Source organism: Mustela nigripes, chromosome 3 (genome assembly GCF_022355385.1).
Source record: "Mustela nigripes isolate SB6536 chromosome 3, MUSNIG.SB6536, whole genome shotgun sequence".
NCBI classification, from domain to species: Eukaryota; Metazoa; Chordata; class Mammalia; order Carnivora; family Mustelidae; genus Mustela; species Mustela nigripes.
The window spans coordinates 166,294,048-166,321,083 of NC_081559.1; the positions used below are offsets into that span (position 1 = coordinate 166,294,048).

General features: G+C 39.5%; 1 protein-coding gene across 6 annotated transcripts in view; it reads left to right on the forward strand.

Annotated features, from left to right (window-relative positions):
- Positions 1–27,036, forward strand: part of OXR1 (oxidation resistance 1) — a 439,622-nt gene that overhangs the window by 208,110 nt on the left and 204,476 nt on the right. For all 6 annotated transcript variants that reach the window (XM_059395031.1, XM_059395030.1, XM_059395036.1 and 3 more), the window contains one exon: positions 18,777–18,973. In XM_059395031.1, the coding sequence (XP_059251014.1) occupies positions 18,777–18,973 (197 nt within the window). The remainder of the gene's footprint in view (positions 1–18,776; positions 18,974–27,036) is intronic.

Sequence of the window (27,036 nt, forward strand, 5' to 3'; positions counted from 1 at the left end):
TTACTCCATTACAGAATGAAGTGTGAGACCACCAGACCAAGATTTGAAAAGATGATGATCAGGAACTGATTTTGTGACTCTTAGCTGACCACCCCCTCCAGCCAGTATAACAGTTTGGAGATTAGGAAAGGATTTTCACAGAGAGCTGCTGGTGTTCTGGGAATCCTGTTGTATCCCAGCCCCCCAACAAGAAGTGAGAGAGGCCTTTACCTCCCCTTAAATCTGTGCATTGAACTTCACTGAGACAATCCAGAGAACTTGGGGTCTACAGTGGGTTGGGCTTTGACTAGACCCGAAGAAATCAAAAAGAATAGGGGTGACAGCTGTCTGGAGAATCTGACAGGGGGATGCAAGGCGCTGCTGCACTTGTTGCAAGATGTGGCCATCCAAAGGAGATCTGGCCTGATCTAGTCTTATATCTTATCCAAGAGGACTGCCTGGGTGGGGGGGTGGGGAGATAACCGCAGCAGGAAGAGCATGACCCACGAACACGGTGGCTGGCGAAGGAGCCATTAGTGACCAGTGGGAAGAGTTACATTTATCCAAAGAGAGGAAATAGTAGGTGAGAGATGGCTAGTGAGGACTGGACTACAAAGAACCCATTAAGTATGCTTCCCAACAAGAGATGAGTCTCCCTGTTCTCACTTAACAAGATGCAGCATGCTGGTACCAGCAAATACATCCCTGGAGCCTAGTACAGTGCCTGAACATAAAAGGGCATCACTAGCTATTTGGGAAACACAAAGATGTGGAACCTTGTTAGGCAACTGTCACAGGGATGATGACCAGCATTGCATAGATGAGCATGAGGAGGTGCAGGTGACATGTCTTATGTCAGGTTTTATTTCTAGTAATGGCAGAACGCTGCTCTGAAAAGGAGCCCAGAACAATACTGGACTGCCATTATTATATTTGTGTTAGAAAGCACATGAGTGTTCATCAGAAGGGCTCAAAATAGTCCTTGCTGTGGTGTTTGTATATACCAGGGTTTTCTCTCTCTCCTTAGGTGAAGTCAAGCCTTAATGGTGGTTACATTAAAGATAGCCTGTGTTATCATTCCTGACAAGATGCACTGGTGGCTCAAATATGAATAAGACAATCCTTGACCTCAGGCAGTTTATGCTATGCAGATTAAAGTCAGTTACTTGTTATTTATTTAATGTATTACATGAATAAAGAAATACTGGTTCCATTACTGCTACTGAACAGTTCAGTGGTTGAACTTGGGTTCCCTAAAGAATTGGAAGTCCTTGAGGCACCTAGCTGACTCAGTCAGTAGAGCACTTAATCTCGGTGTTGTGAGTTCAAGTCCCACGTTGGGCCTAGCTTAGGCTTTGTACATACTCTCCCTCTTGGGACAGTTGTATGCTTTCAATTTGTATCCAGCAGCAAGCCTACAATAAAACTTTAAAATAATCTTGACTGAGCCATGTATGGGGGCAGATGCTTTTTAAACTATTATGTGGGAGACTTTCCTGTTAGGCCATTTGAATTTTATTAAGTGCTCAGGAAAGGGGGGCTTAAATACTGCTCCATAAGTATTTTATATACCATTTCAGTTTTAAACACCAACCCTGGCGTTTGGGTTGAACTTCTTAGAAAGTTAAAGTGAATGTTAGTTCTGACGTTTTCTCTAGGAATGGAAAAGCCATAATATAAATTGTTTTTTAAATATTTCTGTGAAGAATAATTTTGTGGAACAATCAGATTTATTTGGGCTTCTGTAACCTTATAACCTAATATTTTTGGCAGTCTTCATTGACTTTTCCTTGACTTTCTTTTCCTTTTCCCTTTTCCTTGACTTTCTACTTGTAGTTTTGAGTCTTTGCTTTCCTGTGCCCTAAACAGGATTCTGAAACGTTCGGTAGTGAAGGATGGATGCCCTTAGCTGTGCAGCCATGAGCTGGTGGGAAGTGTTGGGTGGTCCAGGCTCTGTTAGCAAATGTATTCTACAAGGAACTGATTTTTATACTAGTATGAAGGGCAAGCAAAGGTTATGTTATGATTCAGAACCATCTAAGTAAAACACTGGCCTAAGATTTAGTAAAGAGTAAAGTTTAATTACATTGCAATAGCTTACAATTAAGAAAGTGGAACGAGGGGCACCTGGGTGGCTCAGTGGGTTAAACCGCTGCCTTCGGCTCAGGTCATGATCTCAGCGTCCTGGGATCGAGTCCCGCATCGGGCTCTCTGCTCAGCAGGGAGCCTGCTTCCCTCTCTCTCTCTCTCTGCTTGCCTCTCCATCTACTTGTGATTTCTCTCTGTCAAATAAATAAATAAAATCTTAAAAAAAAAAAAAAAAAGAAAGAAAGTGGAATGACTTTGGGTCCCTTGTCATCAAGCTGTTTTTTTGTTTGTTTGTTTCAAAGAAGTCCTTGTTTGTGGTGACTAGGGGCCTGTGCCCAAGACAATCTTGGCATAGCCTGTTTTGTCACCCCTGGTGGTCGGCCAGAAGCAGATGAGCAGCCTAGAGGTTGTGCAGGGACCCCACATTTGCCCAGGGGGACTTGCCTGCACCTCACAGCAACTGCCCAGGACCTAAGTGTCAGCAAAGCCCTACTCGACAATATGTTTTCCTCAGGGCTCGACCCAGCATCACTGTAGCACACCTGTGTGTCACTGACCTTTCTTTCTGTTTTATGAAAAAAATGGCTGTAAATTGTATAAGTAATCACTGTTTGTTAGACAAGCATTTGTGGACATGTAAAGTAAAAGTTACATAATGCTGCCATTAAAAAAAAAAAAGACTTGAAAGTCCTCCAGTCTTAAATATAGATTGCTACTTTTTGCCATCATCAGATTTTATTTTTGTTCTTTAATGAATTGACTGAATAACTTTTAAATAAGAAGTTATGTAGGAATTTCTGTTTGTCCTTAATAAGATTAGAAATGAGCATAATATATAGGTTTTTTTTTTATAACTACCTTTTTTCCCTGGCTTTGTTAATGTAAAATATTTTGCTTCTCTGCATCCAATCTCTATTTGATTTTTCCCTTAATGTAATTTACCACCTGCAGAAGTATGGGGGCCTCAAAAATGCAGTAGTGAAATGTCCATTAGCATAAACCAGTCTAGCAACACATGTTTAAAAGGGTCTTCTAGCCTAAGCCTATTTCTGAGACTGTATTTAACCATAATTTTTAGCTTTCAAAATTGGTTCAGGTCTTAGATTAGGAGACAGTGCTCTTTTTACATAACTGTTAGGAATTTTTTTGTTTTTGTTTTTTTATTAATTATTTTTATTAACTATATTGTATTATTAGCCCCAAGGGTACAGGTCTGTGAATCGTCAGGCTTATACACTTCACAGCACTCACCATAGCACATACTCTCCCCAGTGTCCATAACCCGGCCACCCTCTCCATAATCCCCTTCCCCTGGCAACCCTCTGTTTTGTGAGATCAAGAGTCTCTTATGGTTTGTCTCCCTCCCGATCCCATCTTGTTTCATTTTTTCCTTCCCTACCCCGCAAACCCTCCACCCTGCCTCTCAAATTCCTCATATCAGAAAGATGATATAATTGTCTTTCTTTGATTGACTTATTTCACTCAGCATAATACCTCTAGTTCCATCCACATCATTGCAAATGGTAAGATTTCATTTCTTTTGATGGCTGCATAGTATTCTGTTGTAGATACCACAACTTCTTTATCCATTCATCTGAATTTTGTTTGTTTGTTTTCCCCTTTGATCTTGTGTTTTCTAACCAAAGAGATATGACTGTAATTTCTTAAGAAAGATTTGGGACAGGGGTGCCTGCGTGGCTCAGTGGGTTAAAGCCTCTGCTTTCAGCTCGGGCCATGATCTCAGGGTCCTGGGATCGAGCCCCACATCGAGTTCTCCACTCAGTGGGGAGCCTGCTTCCCCTTCTCTCTCTGCCTGCCCCTCTGCCTAACTGTGATCTCTGTCTGTCAAATAAATAAATAAAATCTTCAAAAAAAAAAAAAAAAGATAGATTTGGGACATGGTGATTGAGCCAAACTAAAAATGAAAAAAAATAAACATAATCTCATTATTTGCAGGTCTTCTGAATCAAGACATGTGTGGAATCTATGGAAGAGACCATGTATTCTCTTATCCGTCCATGTAGTAAATATTTCTGGTGGACACAATGTGTGCAGAGCCCTGTGCTCGGTGCGTAAAGGGACTGTGCCTTCAGCCCCACCAGAGTAAATAGCCAAGTGAGAGAGACAGAACAAAGTGAACATGAGTGAATATATTATTAGACCTTGTGAGAAGCAGATGAGCAGAGTGCTAAGAAATAATTTGGGACTGAGTGGGGGGTGGCGAGCAGGAAATGAGTGTCATCGGTGATGGTTTTGCTAAGGAGACTGAAAAATGAGAAGGAAATAGCAACTCAAACAGCATTCTGGCTGAAAGGATTATTATGTGTAAGGACCTTGCGGATGGAGAGAGCTTGACATGTTCGGGAACCTTGAAGGACACCAAAATGACTACACCATGAGCAAGAAATAGGCCAAGACAATGAGTAGCCCAAGGGGAAGTAGGAGATAGACACCTGCAGGACCTGATGGGCCATAGGAAGAAGCTAAGAAATGTATCCAGCCACAGTGGGAAGCCATTCAATTATTTGAAGGAAAATGATGTTTCTTTTATGTTTAAAAATGCTTGTTTTGGCTGCTATAAGATGAATAGGTAGTAGGAGAGGAAAGACTTAGTGGGAGACCAGTATGGAGGCTTTGGCAGTAACCCAGAAGAGGGATGACTAAAGTGGCGGTGGTGGAGATGGAGAGAAGTGGAGAGATTTAACACGGAACTTGAAGGCAGGATAAAGAGCACTTGTTGACGAATTAGAAGTGGAGAGTGTGGCAACTATAACTTCCAAGTTTCTGCTTAAGGAACTGCGTGGAGGTCCCGGTACCATTTACAGAGATAGAGAAGGTAAGAAGGAAGTTTGGGGTGAGTTTAGAAATCAAGAATTTGTTTAGGGACATGTTCACTTTAAGATGTGCCACAGGTGCTGGATAATGCCAAGAAGCTAGTGGTATATTTAACTTTGCAATTCTGGGGAGGATTTGTGCTAGAGGTTAAAAATGGTAGCTTTAAGCAGCACCTGGGTAGTTAAATCAGTTAAGCATCTGCCTTCAGCTCAGGTCATGATCATGAAGTCCTGATATCAAGCCCTACACTGGGCTCCCTGCTCAGGGTTTAATCTGCTTCTCCATCCCTCTGCCCCTCCTCCATCCCACTCATACTTGTGCTCGCACTCTCTCAAATTTAAAAAAAAAAAAAATCAGCACACCTGGGTGGTAGCAGCACACCTGCCTTCGGCTCAGGTCATGATCTCAGGGTCCTGGGATCAAGCCTCTTGGTCAGGCTGTCCGCTCAGCAAGGAGAAAGCTTCCCTCCAACCCTGTGTCTGCCTCTCTGCCTACTTGTGATCTATCAAATAAATAAATAAAATCTTCAAAAATAAATAAACAGACAAATAAATAAAATGATATTATATAAATCATATAAATATTTCATCTCAAGGGAATGTATGAGAACATCTAAGGAGATCATGAATTTAGAACAGAGGGAGGCCCGACTCCATCAGGCCTCTGGAAAATCAAAATTTTAGGATTGAATAGGAAAAAAGAGACCCTTCAAGGAATAGTGAAAGAAGAAATATTAGAAGAATTGCGTATCAGGAAATCTGAGCTAGAATTTTTCCAGATAGAGGGACGGTAAAAAAAGACATGTGTATATACCAGAATGCATCATGCTGAATATTTATATGGATAGTGTTATATTATCCTTTTAAAAACCCTTTGAGGTAGGTACTATGATTAAACCCATTTTACCCATTTTAGAGGGAGATTTAGTAGTTTGCCCAAGATTCTGTAATAAGGAGGTGAGTTTGAGATCCGGGCATTCTAATTCCAGAGTCCGTGGCCTTAACCTCTGTGCTGTCCACCTCCCCAATTACATCCCACAGCTGAAAGGTTAAGAGAAGTGAACACCAATAATTCACCTTGCATTTGACTCCCTAAGTACCTAAATGTTTAGGTACTCCCTGAGTACCTAAATGTTCCGTTTTCTGAAAGTGGCAGGTGCCAAGCAGAGAAGGTTGCACAGTGAGTAGCAGATGATGCGGAGCGCTGAAAAGGAGAGAAGAGAAAGCAAGACGTGGGAAGGTGGCTTTAGAAAGAGAAGAACTTGAAGGGACGGGAGCTGTTAGCCCCCGGTTAAGTGCTGGTGGGAATGCGTGAGGAAAGACGGCGCCATCCATGACCAGAACGGGAAGCAAACCGGGGTGTAAAGCCTCGGGAAAGTGACCAAGGAGGAACATTTTCTCCCTTCCCTGCATCCTTTCCTTTGGGCAGAGAAAAGGATATTTCCTTCTTTTGTGAAGGATTTCAAAGAGAAGCTTTGGTTGTTAATACCTGTGGCTCCCCCAAAGAAGAAGAGGGATGTCTTAGACTGTGGCCCAGCCTCCTCTGTCTCCTCTCGTTGGGACCCGCTGCCCATGTGACCGGTCAGTCTCACCAGGGCACTGCGTCTCTAAGCCGTCCACTTGTGATGGGGTCCCATTCACCTGTATCTTTCCTCAATCTTTCAGGACTCATAGAGTAAAGAGAGTTGTAAGTACATTAAAACCTCGAGTGTGAGAGATGACGCCGTTGGAATCAGAGCACGTGGCGAGATGGGGTTTAACAAGAAGACCACATTCTCTTCTGTAATAGGAAAAATAAAAAGATTTAAAACAGTTAGGAGGGGCCCCTGGGTGGCACAGTGGGTTAAGCCGCTGCCTTCGGCTCAGGTCATGATCTCAGGGTCCTGGGATCGAGTCCCGCATCGGGCTCTCTGCTCGGCAGGGAGTCTGCTTCTCTCTCTCTCTGCCTGCCTCTCTACTTGTGATTTCTCTCTGTCAAATAAATTAATAAAATCTTTAAAAAAAAAAAAAAAAACAGTGGGGAAAGGTAAAAGTAGGTTTATTGAGGAACCATTGGGAAGAAGACAATGATTTCATTAATGTAATTTTAAATGTTATATAATATGTTTATCTGAAAAAAGGTCTAAAATCCACCTCTGTTGTACTGAGGGCCCTATGTAGTCTTCATGTATTAAATTACTATCACCTGAACGGAAGAAACCTTTAACAGATACCGCAGTGATTTTCAAATTGGGGAAGAGGACATAGCATGCCTACCAGGGCGGCTGATCAGAATCTAAATAGGGCAGTTTCCAAAAAAATCCTTTTTAATCAGTAATATAATCAACACTGCAATCTTACATTTAAAAACCATAAAGCATCATTTCACTTGAAAACAGTTAGGATGACTTACGGATTTTTTATATCTGTCAAAGGATGATCTAAATTTAAAGAGGTAAAGAGGGCCCCTGGGTGGCTCAGTCACTTAAGCATCCAGCTCTTGGTTTCTCCTCAGGTCATGATCCCAGGGTCATGAGATCAAGCCCTGGGGCTCAGGGATCAGTGTGGGAGTCTGCTAAAGTTTTTGTTTCCCACTGCCTCCTACGCCCCACACGATTGCTCATGCTCTATCAAATAAATAAATAAATCTTAAAAAAAAAAAAAAAAAAGATGTAAAGAAGCAATGGATTAACCAGAGTTCTGTTTTCCATTAAGATCCTGAATTAATATGTAAACACAAGACCTGCATTTTTCTGTATGTTCATTTCCTGATTCTTGAATCTTCATTTGGGGGAAATTAAAATGGGAGATTGTTGTGCTACATTGGCATTTTAACTGTAAACCACTGGGCTTTGGTCCAGATGATCATTACCTACAGAAGCTATCTTGATTAAGTTCAGAGTTGCCTTATGTTGTACGTAAGCAAAACTACATTTTAATCAGCTAGTCCATATGTTTTATACAGACAGTGTGTAATAGGCCCTGTCGAAAATAGATTCCTTTAATCAGCAATGTTGGATAGAAGCCTAAGTCTTAAGATAGTCTTCTTTATTTTGATTTCTTCTTACTAAAATGAATAAACAGAATGCATTCAGTGTGGCAATAGCATGTTACAAATCATTTCATCAAAGGTAATAAAATTAAGTTTCATCTCTGTGAGTTATTGTAGAGGACTGTTTAACATTTATAAGAATTTGACTTCTAAATCCTTCAAGCCCTAATCGTTGGATTTGCATAATGTGTTTGTACTTTCAGGATTTTCCAGTTGAAAGGCTTTGAAGTTCCAAGGCAAAAACTGAAATAAATTGGAAATTTGTGTAATTTCAAGGTGAAAGCTTGTAATATAGTAGTATAATTGGAAAGTACGTGGAAAAGGAAACTCGTGAAAATGTTACTATTATTAACTTAGTGCTTTGAAATTTCGTAGTAGAAAGATAATGTGCAAAACTCTTAATGAGTGTTCCAAAAATATTAAGTAGATATTTCTAGTCAATAAAATTAAAACTTTCTTCTTTAGGTTTAAAAGCAATAGATCCTGAACTTGAACCCAATTCCAGAGTCATTGCTCCTTCTTCTTCTTTATGCCACCACTGCAAAGTTTTGTGTAAGGATATCAATTTATCAAAGTACAGAGTGTTTCCTTACAAATTGTAAGACTGGGTTTAGTGAATAAAGAATTGAAATATTGTTCACATGGTCATAGTGGAGATTTTGAATGTATTTCCTTTTTTTAAATTCAAAAGCACATTCCCATAGTGGGGTGGGAAGAAGGCTATCTTAAATGAATGAATTAAATTGATCATTGTATCTGCTCCCAAACTGTCCAAAGTCTTACTCTTTTATTTTCATAGCTTTTTTATATGTGAACTTGCTTATCTTTTTGTATTATTTCTTGTGGTTTTTCCCCACAGTGAGACCATTCATTCATCCCATAATCTATTTACTTATTGCCTACTAGATGCCAAGAACCATGCTAAATCCTAGAAATAAACTGATGAACAGACTGAGATTTCTGTGAATACAGGGATTAAGTTAATCTGGTGGTAAGGACTCCTCATCGAAAGGGCTTTTTACTCTTTCTCTGCTCTCAGCTGGTGTGAACACAGGTATAAATAAACCAGCTGGCAAACCTGGAGAATTTGGATGTCTGTTTCATGAAAGGTCTATAAGAAATATTCACCTTTTATGTCAGGACTTATTAAATTCTAGAGAGGCATATTGGTTTGGGGTTTAATTTCTGGTATTTTTAGCATAGAATTAGGTATAATAGCAATGAATTCATGTATGCTTCTACATAACTCATGTTATAGACACTGACCTTGCCCTTCACAGAGTTGAATTCGGTTGCATTTAAGAAGAGAATTTCTAGCAAACCATTCCTGCATATCTTGGCACCTGTGACTTAATTCTTGAATTCTCTGTTGTCCATATTTCCAAATAGGAAAACATATGTTTCTTAGGATGAAAACAGGGCTAGGAACATGCCTTTTTATAACAAGGTACCTAGTTTTGGTGTCCCATTAACTAATACCGATTTGCACTCCCAAAGGATACTTCTGTTGGAACATTTTGCGTTGGTTTAGAATTGTAAAAGGTTGTGTTGTGTAAATCCTGATAATACATTAATGAGATTTTCTGCTTTGTTTCTCTGTTGGGGCCACCAAGAATAGTATAGGCATAACACTTACAAAGCAGCCTGTGATTGGCATAGTCTGTATCTTGCTGGATTGTTTCTTTGTTTGTTTGGTTTAATGCATAGATTTCCAATCTGTCATTTTCTTCCAGTTGGACTTCTGAATATGTTTGTTTTTTTGCTGAGTGTGTGGTTTGTTTTTAGCTGCTGATTTTTAGTCAGACTGTACAGGAGGAGTAACAAAAGGCCTTAATTTTGAAATGTGAAATTTTTTAGGCATTTGCTCTCCAAAGCTGTTTTTGAGTGACTTGAGATTTTTGCAGCAGCCACAGTATCCAACTTGGACAAATCTGCATTCTCAGCAGCTTTACTACTTAAAAAAAAAAAAAATACCCTTACACCAGCTCTTTTAGGAAGCAAGGAGACAGCTTTGCTAACAGTAGTGAGTTGTGCAAACCACAGATGGTCTTCTTGCTGGAAATTACTGGAAAGGACTACAAAATGTTGGGTTTTAGGGCAACAGCCATTTACATACATCCGTGTATTATGTGTATACATGCACATTTGTTAGTATACAACAGATTAATGTGGCAAAGAGTGAATTTGTATAGCTAGTACCAGTCCTGTAGATTTTTGAAATTTTGCAACGTGCTTTCACATGACTTAACACATTTTTTGCCCACAACAACTCTCTTGGGTAAAGCGGGCAGATAGCATGACTACCACCATTGTGGGTAAGAAAATAAGAAGTGTAGAAAGTCCAGGTCCTTGCCAAAAGTCCCTTGGCTGGGAAATATCACAGCTGAAATTTATCTCTATCCCCTAATTCCAAAGAGTGGCCTTTTGGTCAAAATGTACTGGTTGGATTCCAGCATCCCTAGTTTATAGCCCTGTCTCTTTCTCTAAACCTCAGCTACCCCCTTTAATAATAAGGAGTATGATACTACTTCATAGGTTAATTGTGAACAGTAAATGAAATGATGTATACATGACCTGTGCCCTGTATATTAAAAACATCCAGTGACTATTTATGTTGGCTTGTGTTTTTGTTTAAAGCAAATAATAATACTCACTACACGCTAAGTATTTTAAGTGGTTTTATAAAGGTTAGCTTAATGCTTATGTCAGTTTTATGACACAGGGGTTATTAATACCTCCATTTTACATGTGAGAGGGCCAAGGCAAGATGAGGTTAAGAAATTTTTCCAAGATTACAAGCTAGTAAATATCAGATTAGGGATTCAATTCGAGGGAATCTGGCCCCATGTCCATAGTCTTAACCACTCTGCTATTATTCTAGAGGCACACAGTCAAATACATACACATGGGGCTTTCATATTCTATTGTTTTACCACTTTAAATTCCTCTGACCTAAGGAATATTCTCATTATACTATGGTGGATTTTCTCAACTGTTGCTACCATACCCCAGGGCATCCTAAGACTTTACTAGGTGTATAGTAGAGCGTTCGTTTTTGTCAGATAGCTGCAGAACTCAGGAGCATATCCAGTTAGTTCTAATAAAGGTACAATTTGAATTCCATTTGATGCAAGGTGTAATTCCAGTGAAGAACCCAAACTAAATGAAACCATTTTTTTTTTTTCTTACACATTTAAGTCATGGGAGGATTTAGTTTAGGCTTAAGGTAGAATTCTATCATGTGGTATTTAGACAAAATGGCAAAACTATTAAAAGATGTGGAGCCTGGCAGACAAAGAAAGATGACAAGCATTGCTTGGCTGTAACTTGAATGGCAAATGATAGAAAGCTAGTGATAGTAGATGAAAACCCTACAATGTAGGAGAAAAAGGAAAGGGATGCCCAAAAGAGTAGATGAGTAATAAACAATAGTAATTAAGGGCCAAAGGTAAAGAAGCTTAAGAGAAGCTGTCTCCATGGGCAAAGATATTGAAATAGACAACCAACCCAGATCTTTGAGAGCAGTCCTCTATAGTTGGCAACGTAAAGCCATATTTAGTTGCTGTTGGCACAAACCCTGATGTTTGGGGTGTCCATTAACTCATTTAAGCAAAGATGCATGCATTCTACTCAGTGATTTGGAAAATACATGGAAGGTTTCTCATGTTTCTAGTAAAGTAGAAATAAATTATGTAAGAAGGAAATTTACTTGATTATTATGAGGATAATCCCATTTAAACTGGTTGGTATTGGAAGTTTTCTGCCACTTATTTTTTCCTTTAGCTCCTATGACTTCATTTCATCATTGACTTATAGGGCTTTTCTTGCTCTTGAAGAACTAGTTGAAATGAACATGAATTCTGTTTTTACAAAGTGGGGAAGGCAAAGCCCTCCTTTTACTTTCTTTCAAGTTTTTGTCCTTCCCATGGTTCTCTGGTCTTTACCTCTGCTTACAAGTTTGCTATTTTAATTCAGCTCATAAAGATTTAAAAAATGTATGCGCTCAAGCAAACTATTTGATGGATTCAGTTGTTTTCCAGATCTGGGGACTCACAGGAGAGATACCACATTGTACACCACACAAAAGACTCCCATGTAGCTTAACTTTTATTCTCTGTTCCTTCCCCCAAATCCACACAGCAGAAAAGGTGAGACCCCCCCCCCCCTTACAAAATGCAGCATAGCCCCTTAGTAGCGCAGCAGTGAAGGATCCTGAGAAACTGTTCTAATTCTTCTACAGCATCCCTTGGAAGTTTGAAGAACAAAATTATATCCTCCCTTACATCCTTTTACAAAGAGGTTGGAACCCCCATTTACTGAGAATATCCCGTGTGAGTGCTATGCTAGGCACTTTCACAGAGGATGTTTATATAATCTGTAGAACCCAGCTGGGTATGGTTTATCCCCATTTTATAGATGAGAAAACGGAGTCTCAAAAGTGTCCTACATTGTTACCAGGCTGAAAAAAGGTGTTGGAATACATGTGGAGAAGAGAAGGAATAGTTCTTTCCTGCTCAAAAACAGAGGAAGAATAAAGGGCAAAGATGATGAACCACTAGATCATCTACATAGTGGGGCAGTGGCAAAAGCGATGGCTCCGTTCACTCTTTTCCTTTTCTCCATCCAAGATGTCGGCCCCATTTTCCTTTGGAAATGCAAAGCACATTAAACCAAGATTCTTTTGGTGCCAATGAAGAGATTATTTTTGTCTCTGTTTGTAATGTTTCACTTAATATCAATGAGTATTTTATCTCTAGTACACCTCCATATTCCATTATGCTATTCACATTTGTTTAACATATTTAATTAAGAACATTGTTAAACATCGAGAAAGAGTTCCCTTTGTGAAATTTGGAAATTGAAGGTAGCAGTTTACACGTTTCCTTGCCAATCACAGTAGTCATTTTTAGGATCTTTAAAGGGGTAATTCAGTTACCCACACAGTTCTGCTTTCTAAAAACCTGCAACAGGGAAGTATTTTCTTAGACAAGTCAGGGAAGCTACTCAAGTTACTGGCAGTGTTCCAGACTCCAGCAACAACAATGAAAACATTAACACCCTTCAAGTGTTGATTGAGAAGACTATCTGGTGAGGAAGGACAAAAGGGACAGGGAAAATGCCTTAGGGCTATTTTCTGCTTGCCTGTGGCCTTTGGAGCCCACAATTACTTACTTTTTCCAAAGAGGCTACTTGAAAAGGACTTGTGGGACATGGAGACATTTTTAAGTGACATAGAACTTCATCCGTTGTAGCTAGCACCATCTCCAATCTAAGCTGTCATTGCTGCCATGCTACAATATGAGACTTTAATTGGGTAAGTGATCAATTCTGAAACAGTTTCTGGTGATAAAAATAGTCTGTATGAATCTCAGATAAAAGTTGTTACACTTATATTTTGAAAATAATCTTTTCTGAGAACTAGAGTACAACTGGCTCTCTTTCTATAAAATTTAATACCTTTTTCTTAAATTCTGACTCCCCTGAGCTTCCTTCCCCCAAAAAGCTTGCTTTGGAGTAAAATTCAAATTTAATTTTGAAATAAAGTTGATGAGATGAGCTATAGAAACTTTATATTAAAAATATAGCTTTTAATAGTATATTTGATGTACACTGTTATATAATTTTTAGATGCCTAATAATTCTGTATGTTACCCAGTGCTCACCATGACAAGGGAAGTCACCATCTGTCACCATACAACATGATTACAACACAATTGACTATATATTCCCTATGCTGTATTTTTCATCTACTGGCTCACTTATAACTAGAAGTTTGTACCTCTTAACCCCTTTACCTATTTTACCCAAAAAAATTGACATTTCTGTTAGTGAAAATGGTCAAATATGGGTGACTTCATAGAATTTATAAGGTTCGATATGATATTTCTAGTCTTAGTGTGTCTAAGTATGCTTTTCTGGGAACCCATATTGGGACAAATTAACTTTGTTGCCTTAATGATCTGCAACGTATTTCTTAACTTACTCTTACTAATTTTGATGCCTTTCTTAGTTATGTGTAGTACTACTGTAATATTCAGCTCCAGCCTACAAACTCCAGACTAGGACAAGAATGGTGTTATTGGGAAAACTAAGGCATTAAAAAAAGTAGATAACCCTGTGCAAAGTAAATCCATATCTCCATGGTACACCAGGTGATTTTTGCTAGCTACTCCTTGAAGACATTCCATGCGGCTTGCTCACCTTATCTTTGAGATGCAGCCTTCAATCAAACTTCAGCAGAGCAGCCAGAGTGATTCTTTTTAAAAATACTATTAAATGAGGGGCGCCTGGGTGGCTCAGGGGGTTAAAGCCTCTGTCTTTGGCTCAGAACATGGTCTCAGGGTCCTGGGATCAAGCCCCACGTCCGGCTCTCTGCTCAGCAGGGAGCCTGCTTCCCCCCCCCCCCCCCCCCGCCTGCCTCTCTGCCTACTTGTGATCTCTGTCAAATAAACAAATAAAATATTAAATAAAATAAAATACTATTAAATGAAAGGATCCTTCCTTAGATTCACTCTACTTTGGTCATCTTTGGGAGGCTAAAGGACAATATTGTCATTCTGTTTCTTTTTACTGTCACTTTTTGTGGTAAGTAATCTTCATTGTAAATGAGGAAGTTGAAAAGTTGGTCAGTTTCATATGGGTAGTATCACATATGTGCAGAAGATCTGCAAAAATCATAGATTATTAGATTTTTCACAAAGTAAATACGTCCCAGTACCCAGAACAGGAAACAAAACATTGCTAAAATCCTACAAACTCCTTCATGTCTCCATCAATATTATAACTCTCAGCAGTTATCCTACCCACACTTTTAACATCAGAGGTGGGTTTTCTTCTATTTGAACTTTATATTAATGGAATCACACAGTATGAGTTCTTTGGTACCGGACTGCTTTTTCCCAGCATCATTTTTGTGAAAACATTCCTTGCTGTTGCAAGTAGTTGTAGCTCATCCATTTCCATTGCTATACAAGTTTCATTATACAACTATTATCACAATGCATTTGCCCTTTTCTACTATTAGTAAACATTTGGGTTGTGTTGGATATTAGGGTGTTAAAAATAGTGCCTCTATGAACGTTTGTGACTGTGTCTTTGGGTGAACATATTGTGTAGGATATATCCTAGGAATAGAATTGGTGAGTAGAAAGATGCATGCCTTCAGCTAAGCAGATATTGCCAGACATTTGTCCAAAGTGGTCGCACCAATTTGCAAACCTACCATCAGGTGTTGGCGAATTCCAATAGCTCCTTACCTCCACAATTAATGTCATGTCTTTCACCTTAGCCATTCTGGTGGGTGTGCTATGAGTTCAATTTGGTCCTAATTTGTGATTCTCATGACTAATGCTGTTGAGCACTTTTTAACATATTTGTTTGCAATTTGGAGAAAGTAGTTCAATTTTCATGAATACTAAGTAGGTGATATGTGGGTATGGCTAAAATCATATGGGTGATGGTGAAACTGCTAAAGCGTAGTAAATACTGCTTTCATTAATGAATCTTTTACTAATTGATACTTTTATTCCTTTAAAAAAGCTTTTGCTCTAATAAATTCAATTAAATAGAAGCTTAGAGTTAATAATGAATAATCCCCTCTGTGGAATGATATAAGATACCAAGGTCTATATCATGGGAAGCTGCCCAGAGGATGCCATTTATTTTCAATATAACTATTCTTTATAAGATAAAAGATGTATACAAATATTAATGAAAGAAATACAACAAAAATAATTTTAATGGTTAAATAACAGTATTTCTGTAGTTTAAATTTTTCTCAAAATTATAAAAGGAAAAAGTAAATATATAGTTTGATAACTATGTTAATTCACAGTGTGCCACAGATGGTGTGGTCTAGCAATAAGATACACATTTCTTAAAAAATGTATTTTGGAGGGACTCCTGGGTGGCTCAGTGGGTTAAGCCTCTGCTTTCGGCTCAGGTCATGATCCCAGTGTTCTGGGATCAAGCCCCGCATGGTGCTCTCTGCTCAGCAGGGAGCCTGCTTCCACCTCTCTCTCTGCCTGCCTCTCTGTCTACTTGTGATCTCTCTCTGTCAAGTAAATAAATTAAATATTAAAAAAAAATAAAAATAAATGTATTTTGGAGAAGTGGGGAGAGGCAAAGGAAGGAGAGAGAAATCTAAGCAGACTCCGCACGGAGTGTGGAGCCTGACGCCGGGCTCAGTCTCACAACCCCAAAATCATGACCTGAACCAAAACCAAGAGTCAGACACTCAACTGACTGTGCTACCAGGTGCCCCAGATACACATTGTCAGTCGTATGATCTTTGACTCTTGCCAGGGTGTCTCTACGACTATATGTAAGTTATTATTTGTAAACAATGTCTTGCGGTCCGGCCCTGATTCCCACACAAAAACTTAATAATTTTACCAGTTGCTGCATGAATTGTGTCTACTTGTAGATGCTTCATATCTGAAGGTCCTTGGCAGTCTTCTTGCCCCATCCTGTTCTCCCACTCAGCCTTGTTCTCCTCCCTCTTCCCTCCCCAATCCCCCTCTGCCAACATCTGCTTTTATATTCAATGAAAATTAGTCAACATTTTTAATAATCAACAAGATAATCCCAAATCTAAATTTTTTACTACAAATCTGTTATGCAACCCTGCTTGTATTCTAAAAACTTTGTGATTCTGTGGAACTGTGCTCCTGGAGGAGCATATTCTAGGAGTCCTTCATTCTCCCATAATAAATCTTAATCCACTCTATCTCCTATACCAGAAACGTTGGAATCCCCTTTCTTCTACCTCTTCCTTCTCCTCCCTTGTTATCAATCTGACATCAAGCCGTAGCTATTCTTTCTTTAAAGTGTTAATTTTTATCCTTCAGGTAACAGTCCCCTATAAAATAACAATAATTGGGTGACAGAAGCTTCATATCCTTACTGTTTTGTTGCTTTTCTGTCTCCAGATGGTTAAATAATATGTCTGAGGTTTCAAAGCTTCAGTGATAGACATGGAGTTTGAACCTTGATTTTCTTTTTTTTTTTTTTTTTAAAGATTTTTATTTGTTTATGTGAGAGAGAGAAAAAGAGAGAGAGAGATCTTGAGCAAGAGGAGGGGTAAAGGGAGAAGCAGATTCCCTGCTGAGCAAGTAACCTGATGCAGGGCTTGACCCCAGGACCCTGGGATTATGACCTGAGCTAAAGGCAGACACTTAACCGACTGAGCCACCTTGGCAACCCAAGCCTAAATTTTCCGACTCCAATGTCAATGGTCTTAAAACACTACGCTGTAGTGCCGGAGGAGACCATTTTTCATCTGAGTCTAGAAACATGAGCAGGACCTGACAGTGGGACAGAATATAGAAGAATGTACTGGAAAAGCCTAAATAGAGTCTGGAGGTATAAACGTGCAAAACGTAGGAAATTGCAATTTTCAAGTATGATTGCTGTATCTTTTTTTTCACTGTTCTGAGATTCATTGTTTATGTGCCACACCCAGTGCTCCATGCAATAAGTGCCCTCCTTAATACCCACCACCAGGCTCACCCATCTCCTACCCCCTCTCCTCCAAAACTCTTTGTTTCTCAGAGTCCACAGTCTCTCATGGTTTGTCTGCCCCTCCGATTTACCACAGTTCACTTTTCCTTTACTTCTCCTAATGTCCTCCATGTTATTCCTTATGCTCCACAAGTAAGTGTGAAACCATATGATAATTGACTCTCTCTGCTTGACTTATTTAACTCAGCATAATCTCTTCCAGTCCCATGCATGTTGACACAAAAGTTGGGTGGGTGTTCATCCTTTCTGGTGACTGTGTAATATTCCATTGTGTATATAGACCATATCTTCTTTATCCATTTGTCCGTTGAAGGGCATCTTGGTTCTTTCCACAGTTTGGTGACCGTGGCCATTGCTGCTATGAACATTGGGGTACATATGGCCCTTCTTTTTGCTGCATCTGTGTCTTTGGAGTAAATACCCAGTAGTGCCAATTGCAGGGTCGTAGGGTAGCTCTGTTTTTAATTTTTTGAGGAATCTCCACACTGTTTTCCAAAGTGGCTGCTATATTTGATAAAGAAAACTACCAACTTGTTTTCTATGTGGAATCTAGACTTGAAAAATGACACTTAGTGCTAGCTTCTAGAAGTACCATGAGCCAAGAGTAGATTGGGCTTAAGGTTCAGTTATGATTACAAATACAAAGTTGTGTAGCTTGACATATTTATATTTATCTCATATCATTTATCAGTAATGTTTACACCAAGAGAAACATTCTCTATGCATGAAGGGGGAAAATTTTATGGAGAGCCCTCTGCTTTCCATGTGAGTTCTCATGTCAGCTCTCTAAAACATAGGAGTGAGCAATCCATGAGAATGTCTGGAGAAATAATGTGAACTCTATAATTTTTACAGCTAAGATGCTATTATAGATTAAAGAGAGAAGCCCTGGCATCCTCTAGTTACCCAAATAATCATTTCATTATTTCCTTCTGGGTTGCAATTATTTATTTCTAACTAGTGTTTTACTATAGCATTAAATATACTCCTTTTGGAACTAAAAGCTGTAGCCAAATACATTGTCTTTGTCTGACATGACATTTTAGTTGCTGTTAGAAAAATAAAAATCCTTTATCGTCTTACATTCTTTTAACAAAATCTGTTAAAATGATTAGGCAGATTTTTTTCCCCCAACTAGAAACATATTTCACAGATATTTGAAGAATTTAAGATACTGTAGAGAAGGTCTATAATTTCTGAATAAACTTTGTTCTATTTAAGGGCCAAATATTAACTCCGTTGTTGAAAAAAAAATTACGATGAAATTGAAACAAGTGTCTCTTGAGCGAGTAACCACAGCATCTGGTATTCTTTACCTGTAGGTTGAAGAAAAAGTCCCAATCGGTGGATATTACCGCTCCAGGGTTCAACCCTCTGGCTGCTGCAGGAAAGCAGACGCCACAAGCCAGTAAGCCCCCCACACCCAAGACGCCCATCATTGAAGAGGAGCAGAACAATGCGACCAATACCCAGAAGCATCCTTCTCGGAGGAGTGAGCTGAAGAGGTTCTACACTATTGGTGAGCACCAGACATTTGATACCTTTGGACAGGTACCGTCTGTCTGAACAGCCCTGTGAATGTGGGGATCTGCAGTTCCATGCCCCCTTGCTTATAGGATGCGTATATCTTTCTGCGGGTTGATGCAGTCATTTTCTCATGCGGTTTGAACATGGAGATGGAAGAGCGCTGAAAACCTTCCACAAAGTTAAATAAGGGAGCAGGCTTGGGGACCGGCCCTGTCCTGGCCTGAGGGGAGTTAGTCATGTGTGTCTTTGGCTCTCCAGCGTGTGAGCTGACATGCTACCTACTTTCAGTTTTGGCCCCCACAGCCAGCGCCGCTTCTTGTTTATTTGTGTTTGTTCTTTTCATGTTTCCTCTGGGTCTCAAGTCTCTCACGGTGTTCTGTCAGGGTATTGAGACAGTGGTTGATGTGCCTCCATGACTACCAAAACCACTAAGAAAATAGAGGCTGAGGGAGGGTGGGTAGCTGTGCAGGTGTGCACTGCCCTTGCACGTCACTTTGCTTTGGAGGGATTGAATGCCATGTGGAACCCATCAGCTAAGAAAATAGTAAAATCTGGGTGGAGTCGTGTAGGCATAATGCTGCTTTATTTGCATGGGGGAGATAAATCTACCCGGAAAGAGGAGAGGGAGGCTTTGCTTTGCTTATAACTTCATTTTAGAGAGATTTGGTCATATCCAAAAGCCTTTAAAGTTCATGGCTTCATGGGTTAACCAAAGTTACATCAAAGGGCATACATTTATAGCAAATAAAATGAGGAATCCACCTCTCCAACGGAGTATGGGATGTTTGAAAATGTTGTCTCCGCTATTTTAGTGTTCTTATCTAGAGATCACACTCAGGAGGCCGGATTCCTAATTCTGACTTCCACATCAGTTTTCTCTGTGACTTTGTCAAGCCATGTTCCAGTGTCTTTGGGTTCCGTTGTAGCCTTCAGGTCTGAAGACATGCGTCCATGTAGGTCTAGCACTATTTCAGGATGTGGTGACTAAAACCATGCTTTCCTATTCTGCCATTTTATGTTCTCGTCCTGCATCTACTCTCCGGTGTCCTCTTTCCTGATGAAAATGTTCGAGTGTTATTTTTCAAGAGATGGTAGGCATGGTGTCTTTGAGGTTATTTATAGTCAAATAATAAGAACTGATAGAAGGGTAAACAGGTTCATATTTCCATTTTTAAAGCTTAAAATAGCATGTTTCCAAAAATCAGTTAACTAGAAAAGTCCATAAAGTTTGTACAACTGTCTCTCTGTTTTCCCAGTGTTCTTTCCTCACACCCTTCAACGTGTCCATCACCTTCTACTGCTTTTCCAACTTATTAACTGGCTGAGGAAAAACAAACAAACAAACAAACAAAACAAAACAGTATTTTGCCTTCAGAAAATAGTTTAGCATATAAACACAATATTCCTTAAAGATGAGAAAATGAGGGAGAAACAATGACAAGGTTGGCCACATAAATAGATACGCCTAGAAAATAGAAGTTTATATAATATAATGAATTTATATAATTTATATTATATATGTATATAATATAGTTTATATAATATAATATAATAAAATGGTGAGTTGGGGTTGCAGAGAGATGTACGGTGAGTTATCAAAAATAACCCTACCACTACTGAATTTTTAATGATTGGACTTGTAATAATTTGATTCATAACCAGTGCCAGTGGCATATCTATTATATTAAAGCAGATATCTGAATTGTTTATTTAATGTGTTTTTATAACCACTCTACTAATTTGGACCTGTAACTTATTTTCAAGGCTGAAATACTAGCAACTATATAATCGCCTGTATTGAAAGGTTATGTCACAAAACAAGTGTCTTTCAGAATCCTTTAAGGACATGTGTTGATAAAAACAACAATTAAAATTACCCCTGATTGTTAATGCCATATACCAGGCACAGGTGAAGCTTGTTAGGCAGGTGTTCTATTCTTTATTTTTATGGATGAGGGATAGAAACTGAGAGAAATTAAGGAGCCATGAGCAAGAGATAGCAGACTGTGCAAATGAAATTAACCTTCTCTTGTGGCACTTCAGAATCAGCCTTCAGTTATACAGAAGGTTACCTGCATTGGTGTGCCAAATGAGTCTCTATGGCAATACAGTGGAGCAATATTTTTACTTCAATTCTCAGATGATCTCATTTAAGGAAACATGCCAACTAACCCATCCACCAGCCAGTGTGCCCTTTCATTGAAAGGGCTCTTTCAATGTTTGAATTTCTAGAGCACACAATTGAGAAAAAAAACCTAGAAGCCCTCCTGTGGCCAAGTTAAGTACTACATTTAGGCTTTTCAATGAAGAGCCATACTGTATTGAAGTGAAATAGTGTATTTAAATTCAAGTGATGATTCTGAGGATTAAAGAATTTTCAAATTAAAAGAAACTAGAAGATTTTGAAGTTATTTAACTTTTAGGGCCTGAGTGGTGCACTAGCTTCTCTAGAAATTTCTTTCACTCTCACAACTGTTCTCCTTCATGGACCTATGTACAGCCTCTATTTCTTGTGGAGTGGACTCTAGGAAAGACATACAGTCTTCTTGTATAGACAGTAGATTTGGGTCCTTAATTATTCCTAGTAATAGAAACCTATTAAGCCTAATTAGCAGCAAAATAATGACACAGCATAAACTCACTTTTATAAGAGAATTAACCCATTCTACAGAAGTGTAATAACATTTCATTGATTTGGAATAAGTAGGGGAACAGCTGTTCTCTATCGATGTGAAATATATGAATCTTCAGGTAAATCAAGAGGAAATAATCCCCCTCCTTGCGTTTAAGCTCCCGTGGCCTCTTAACTCTTGCTTGTCCCCCTTGTTTTCCTGTGTTGGCATGTCTATCTCCGCACTGGCTCTCCTGTGGGTAGAGGGTGATGCTCTTAATTTCCCTGATCCAAGTACTTAGTACTGCGTGAAGTGCGTAGGGAGTGCTAAATAAGCTTTGAGGTTGGTAAAGAGGGCTAGCAGAGAGTGTGAGGGTTAACCTTGCCCTTGCTAGTGGAGGAGGTGAGGAGGTGCTTAGCCTGAAATTGGCTGAGCAGTTTCAGGAGGAGCTTTGGAGGTTTCATTCTAGTTCCTCATTGCTCCTCAGAGAAGGATCAGAACACCTGCTATGGAAAATGATGAACCAAATAATACAACTTTTCTATCTGTCTATCTATATTCTATCTATCTATCTGCCGAGATTAGAGGTACCAAAGTCTTCTTTTATGAAAGAGCACCTCTGTTTAAGTGCTGTCTGCAACTTCACAGACAAAGAAGACAAGGGCAGAACCTGACCTTCCCAGGTTCCTGGCTCAGCAGAGCTTCCAAACAGGTGTGATACGGGAGCTCCTTGGCTCTCAAATGTCGGAATGAGTAATACCTCTGGAGCTTTCCTTCAGTTGAGACCTCGTCCTGTCAGGTGCTCACCTTGTCATAGGAACTGACAGCCTGCTTACCTCTCTGTTAATCGCCTGTTGACCCTCATGGCCCAACCCAGTCTTTGCCTTTTATTCTGTCTGTGTTAATGTTACTGTAACCCCTTCCCTTTATTAAAACACCACGTATGGTGAATCAGTCAGGGTTCTTTACACAGTAATTTCCACTTACATTCAGATGACTGAATTCTCGGTTTATTTGGGGCATATGTATAACTCAAACTCTCCCACATATGAAAATATGTTCATTCATTTAAGAATCTTTCATTTATTAATTCAATAAATATTTATGGAATGCCCACTACATGCCTGGCCTTATTTGAAGTTCTGCTAATGTAAGAGTAAATAAGACCCAAGTGCATGCCCTCAGTTGCTTGTATTCTAGTGGGGAGGACAGGCTATAAACAATCAGAAGGTTAACACATTGTCAAGGAATGATAAGTATATAAAGAAAAAAAAAAGGTTAAGAGAGAAAAGGTGGTAGAAAAGTTACTCTGTATAATGTGTTTAAATCCTACACAGGTTTTATTTGACGAATTTTGTCAAATGACCTGTACTGTTCTGAGAAATCAATTAGCATGGCTTTAGTTACATACAGGACATCTAATGTGTTCATAATACATTTTTCAGAGAGTTGTTTTTTGCTTTCCTTGCATAGACTTAGGTTTGAAAAGACTAATGGAATTTATATTTGCAGCATGAAGAAGCAAATGATTGAGGGGAAGTTTAATGACCTTCAAGCGTCGTCCCAGCATTGTTTGAAGAAGTGGCGTCCATATGCTTTTCATTCCTACCAAGAAAAGAATAAGACACTTGGTTTAAGCTGTAGTATAGAATATTGAAATTAAATAAAGAATGTGACATGTTTTAGTATATGTTACCAGAAAGTAGGCTTTTTGCTTGTTTTTTAAGGTACAGCTCTTACTTCTTTTTTTTTTTTAAGATTTTATCTTACTTATTTATTTGACAGACAGAGATCACAAGTAGGCAGAGAGAGGGGTAGGGAGCAGACTCCCTGCTGAGCAGAGAGCCAGATGTGCGGCTCGATCCAAGAACCTTTGAATCATGACCCAAGCAGAAGGCAGAGGCTTAACCCACTGAGCCACCCAGGCGCCCCCAGCTCTTACTTCTTTAGAATGGTTCGGGAGTCAGTTTGCCTAGAGCGAAAATGGTACCAGCTTTCAAAGATCCTAAATGATTTTGATCAATGTCAGGAAGCCGTGGTGTACTCATTCCATGTGCTTATTAAACCCCTCCTTTGGCTCAGCTGATCAGCCGTTGGTGGTGAGATACCGGGCTGCTGGAACCTGATGTCTACATTGGACTCCTGTTCTAAGTATGCATACATGGGTACTTAGAATCTCCAAAGCTCGCTGTCTTCACATCTTTCCTTTTTTACTAAAAGATTGAAATCGTCTGCGTGAGTGCTCGTCGTGGTGCCTGGAATGGGGAAGTTCTCCGTCAGTGAGGGAGCTTCTCCTTGCGGTTGCTGGGCATCAAGGAAGCAGCCAGCACTCATGATCCCGGGGTGGGGATTTGGAGCTAACCTGGGACTGGTGTGATGCAAGCCTCCTAGTCTTTGATCCTTGTACATCTGGTCAACTGCCTCCTGCTTCAAAAACCTGCGGTGGTTCTTCACTCTCCCCAGAAAACCAGATCGTTCCTCTGTAGCCCTTTTGTGTTCTGCCCACACTTACTCTCCAGCTTTCTCTCAGACCCCAGCCCTACACTCTAGCCAAGCCAAACTCCTTACGGTTTCCCGAAGGTGTGCTAATGTATACTACATCACGGGCTTCATGCCAGCTCTTCTTTCTGCCTATAACAGTGTTGAAAATAAACCCAAACGTCCCCCTTAACCAGCCACACTTTCCCCAAATCTGATCAACATGAATAGATTTCAGAGCATTTTAACATACCCATAGTCAGTTGTTTAGGTCACTAGCAAATACTTCTTGAAATCAGTGATTGCTTAGAACATTCTTCAAGGGTAAATGGAACATGGATTCTGACCACCATGCAGCATTCTATAGAATTAAGCCTCTGACAGTTGAACGACTTGCTCATGATCACACTCTAAATAGTGGCAAAGCCAAGGAAAGAATCTACGGAGACTAGTAACTAATAGTAAAGAGCTTATCAGCTACGTCTTCAGATCACAGTCTCTTCTCAGAAGCAAAACAAAAATGAAATTACATTGTTAATAGAGCTCTTAGTGAGTGGTTTCTCAGTGCAAATCCATTCCATTGATGGTGAAACAGATCCATTAAAAAAGAATACTAGTTTTTCATCAGATTTGACTTATTCAATTAAAGTGTCTCTCCTTTCCTTCTTTTCTTTCTTCCTCTCTTGTTCTGTCCCTTTTTCTTCCTCCCTTCCTCCTTTCTTTCATTTTTTCCTCCTTTTCTTTCCTGCCTCCTTCCTTGTGTTAAAAACGAACTGCTTTTTGTGAAATGATGACATAGTATATATATATTGGTTTGGTCGACTTTTTCAATCAGGTTTGTTCTTTTTAAATCTCTTTGCTTCTCAAAATTAAGTTGGGAAATGTCCCCCAGAATATCCTTTTGAAATTTTGCCGGTCTGTGAAATTGTAAAATCTGAAATCCAATGTTCTTGCCCTGCCTTCAGGTTAGAAAGCCTTCCGTGTTGCCAGTTTAATGAAGCACAGTTAAAAACAAATTTGTATCTTACTAACCCTGGGCTGCTTACATATTAAAAAGAGAGCCTACAGAATTAGGGGTTCCCTGGGAATTCTTCTGAGTAGTTGGCAAAATTAAAACAGTAATAACTAGTTTGGAAACTCTAAAAAGAGAAAAGCAAGACACATATTTTAACTGCTTTTTAATTGCGGTACACCAGGCATTTTAAAATATCACCACATAACTTGTATGCCTCTCATTTTGAAGCCAGACTTTTTAATTATAAGAATAAAAAAGAGCAACTCTAAAGTGAAAAACACTGTAACAGGAGAGAAAAAAAAATTAAAAAGACTAATCTTGCTGGAGGCGACACATTCCGCAGCATGAAACTAGGTCACCCCTGAACCAGAACCTTCTCTCCAAGCTAGAAGAATCTTCATGTAAAAGCAGAAAGTCTCTGCGATTTAATCAGCAGAATGATCTTGGCATACAGGTCACCGCCTATAAGCGCAGAAACTAAAATGGATAACTGCTCTCGGGGTTCAAATTAAATTATGTTCTTCAGAAAAATGATTTTGTTTTGAAGTTTGTTCTGACATTTTGATGACTTCTTGTATTTTCTGAGTCACAAGAATATGTAAGGAAAATTATTCCATTGCTGAGGTTCCTGGTGATACATGGAAGCTGAAATTTTCTAAGTGAACCTGAGCTTTTCACGAATTTTGAAGCCCCGTACATGTGCAGAAGTGTCTTTTCTTTTCTTTTTATGTATATTGCATAAGAATGTGCAATTTTTATTAGGATAGTGAATTTAAAGATATGAAGAGCCCAAGTTCAATTTTTTGTTCATTTGTAGGATAAGTAGACCTAGGGATTCAGTATATGAGAGTCTGTGTGTACGTGTTGGAGAGGTATTTAGTTGGGTTTTTATTTCATGTCACTTTTTCTTATTTATTCTTTGTAAAACCCACTTTAAAACAGGAAGGCTAGGAAAACCCACCAGCAGAAACTCCTTTTCAACTCTAAAATAAATATGAAAGCTTTACGTCTTCCTAGAGAAATCAGATCTTTTTTACTAAACATTTATACAATTTTAAACTTTAAGCAGTAGATGTCCTCAGAAGGAAGAAAAGTGTCTGTTTGATATCCCTGTAGATTGGTAGTGCCTATAGTGTGCCAGAGAAGTTTGCAAACTCTTATTTTCCTGGGCTCACACCATAATTTATGCAGCCGCCTTATTCTTTTTTTGCCCTAACTCTATGATTGTTCGCTGTCAGAAGTGATCAGCCCAGGACCAAGAAACACAGCTTCATCATTGTTTTGAGAAAGGGATTAAGAGATATCGATAACTCTCAGGTTTCCCTGAGCAGCTTGTATTGGTACTGTTAACCTGAAAAATAAAACTGTCATTTACTTCATCTCCAAACATGTGTTAATTCAGGAATAGCAGAAAACTGCCATTCAGGACAAGCAAGCTAAGGCCAAACGATAGAGAAGACCAGAGAGTAAAGGACTACCCTTCTACAGAAGGAACAAGGGTGTTGGGAGGGCTCTTGGAGTAAACTGGGAGTTGGAAGTGTTGTGGTCTTTTGTGGGCTCCCGTCTTGACAGCCTCTCATTGGTTGGGCTAGCCCCGGGGGAGAAGAAAACCCTTCTTCTTCCTGTGGATTAGTAAAGTATTACAGACTAACAAGGTTTGTCTCTTTCTCTTGGGTCTGCAGTTAAGGCCGAGAGGTAAGGTGTGAGCGCTCCCCCTGCCGGCCATCCCATTCCTTTTTTTTTTTTTAAAGATTTTATTTATTTGACAGACAGAGATCACAAGTTCACAAGTTTGTAGATCGGCAGGCAGAGAGAGAGGGGGAAGCAGGCTCCCCGCAGAGCAGAAAGCCCGATGCGGGGCTCGATCCCAGGACTCTAGGATCATGACCTGAGCTGAGTGCAGAGGCTTTAGCCCACTGAGCCACCCAGGTGCCCCCGTCCCATTCCATC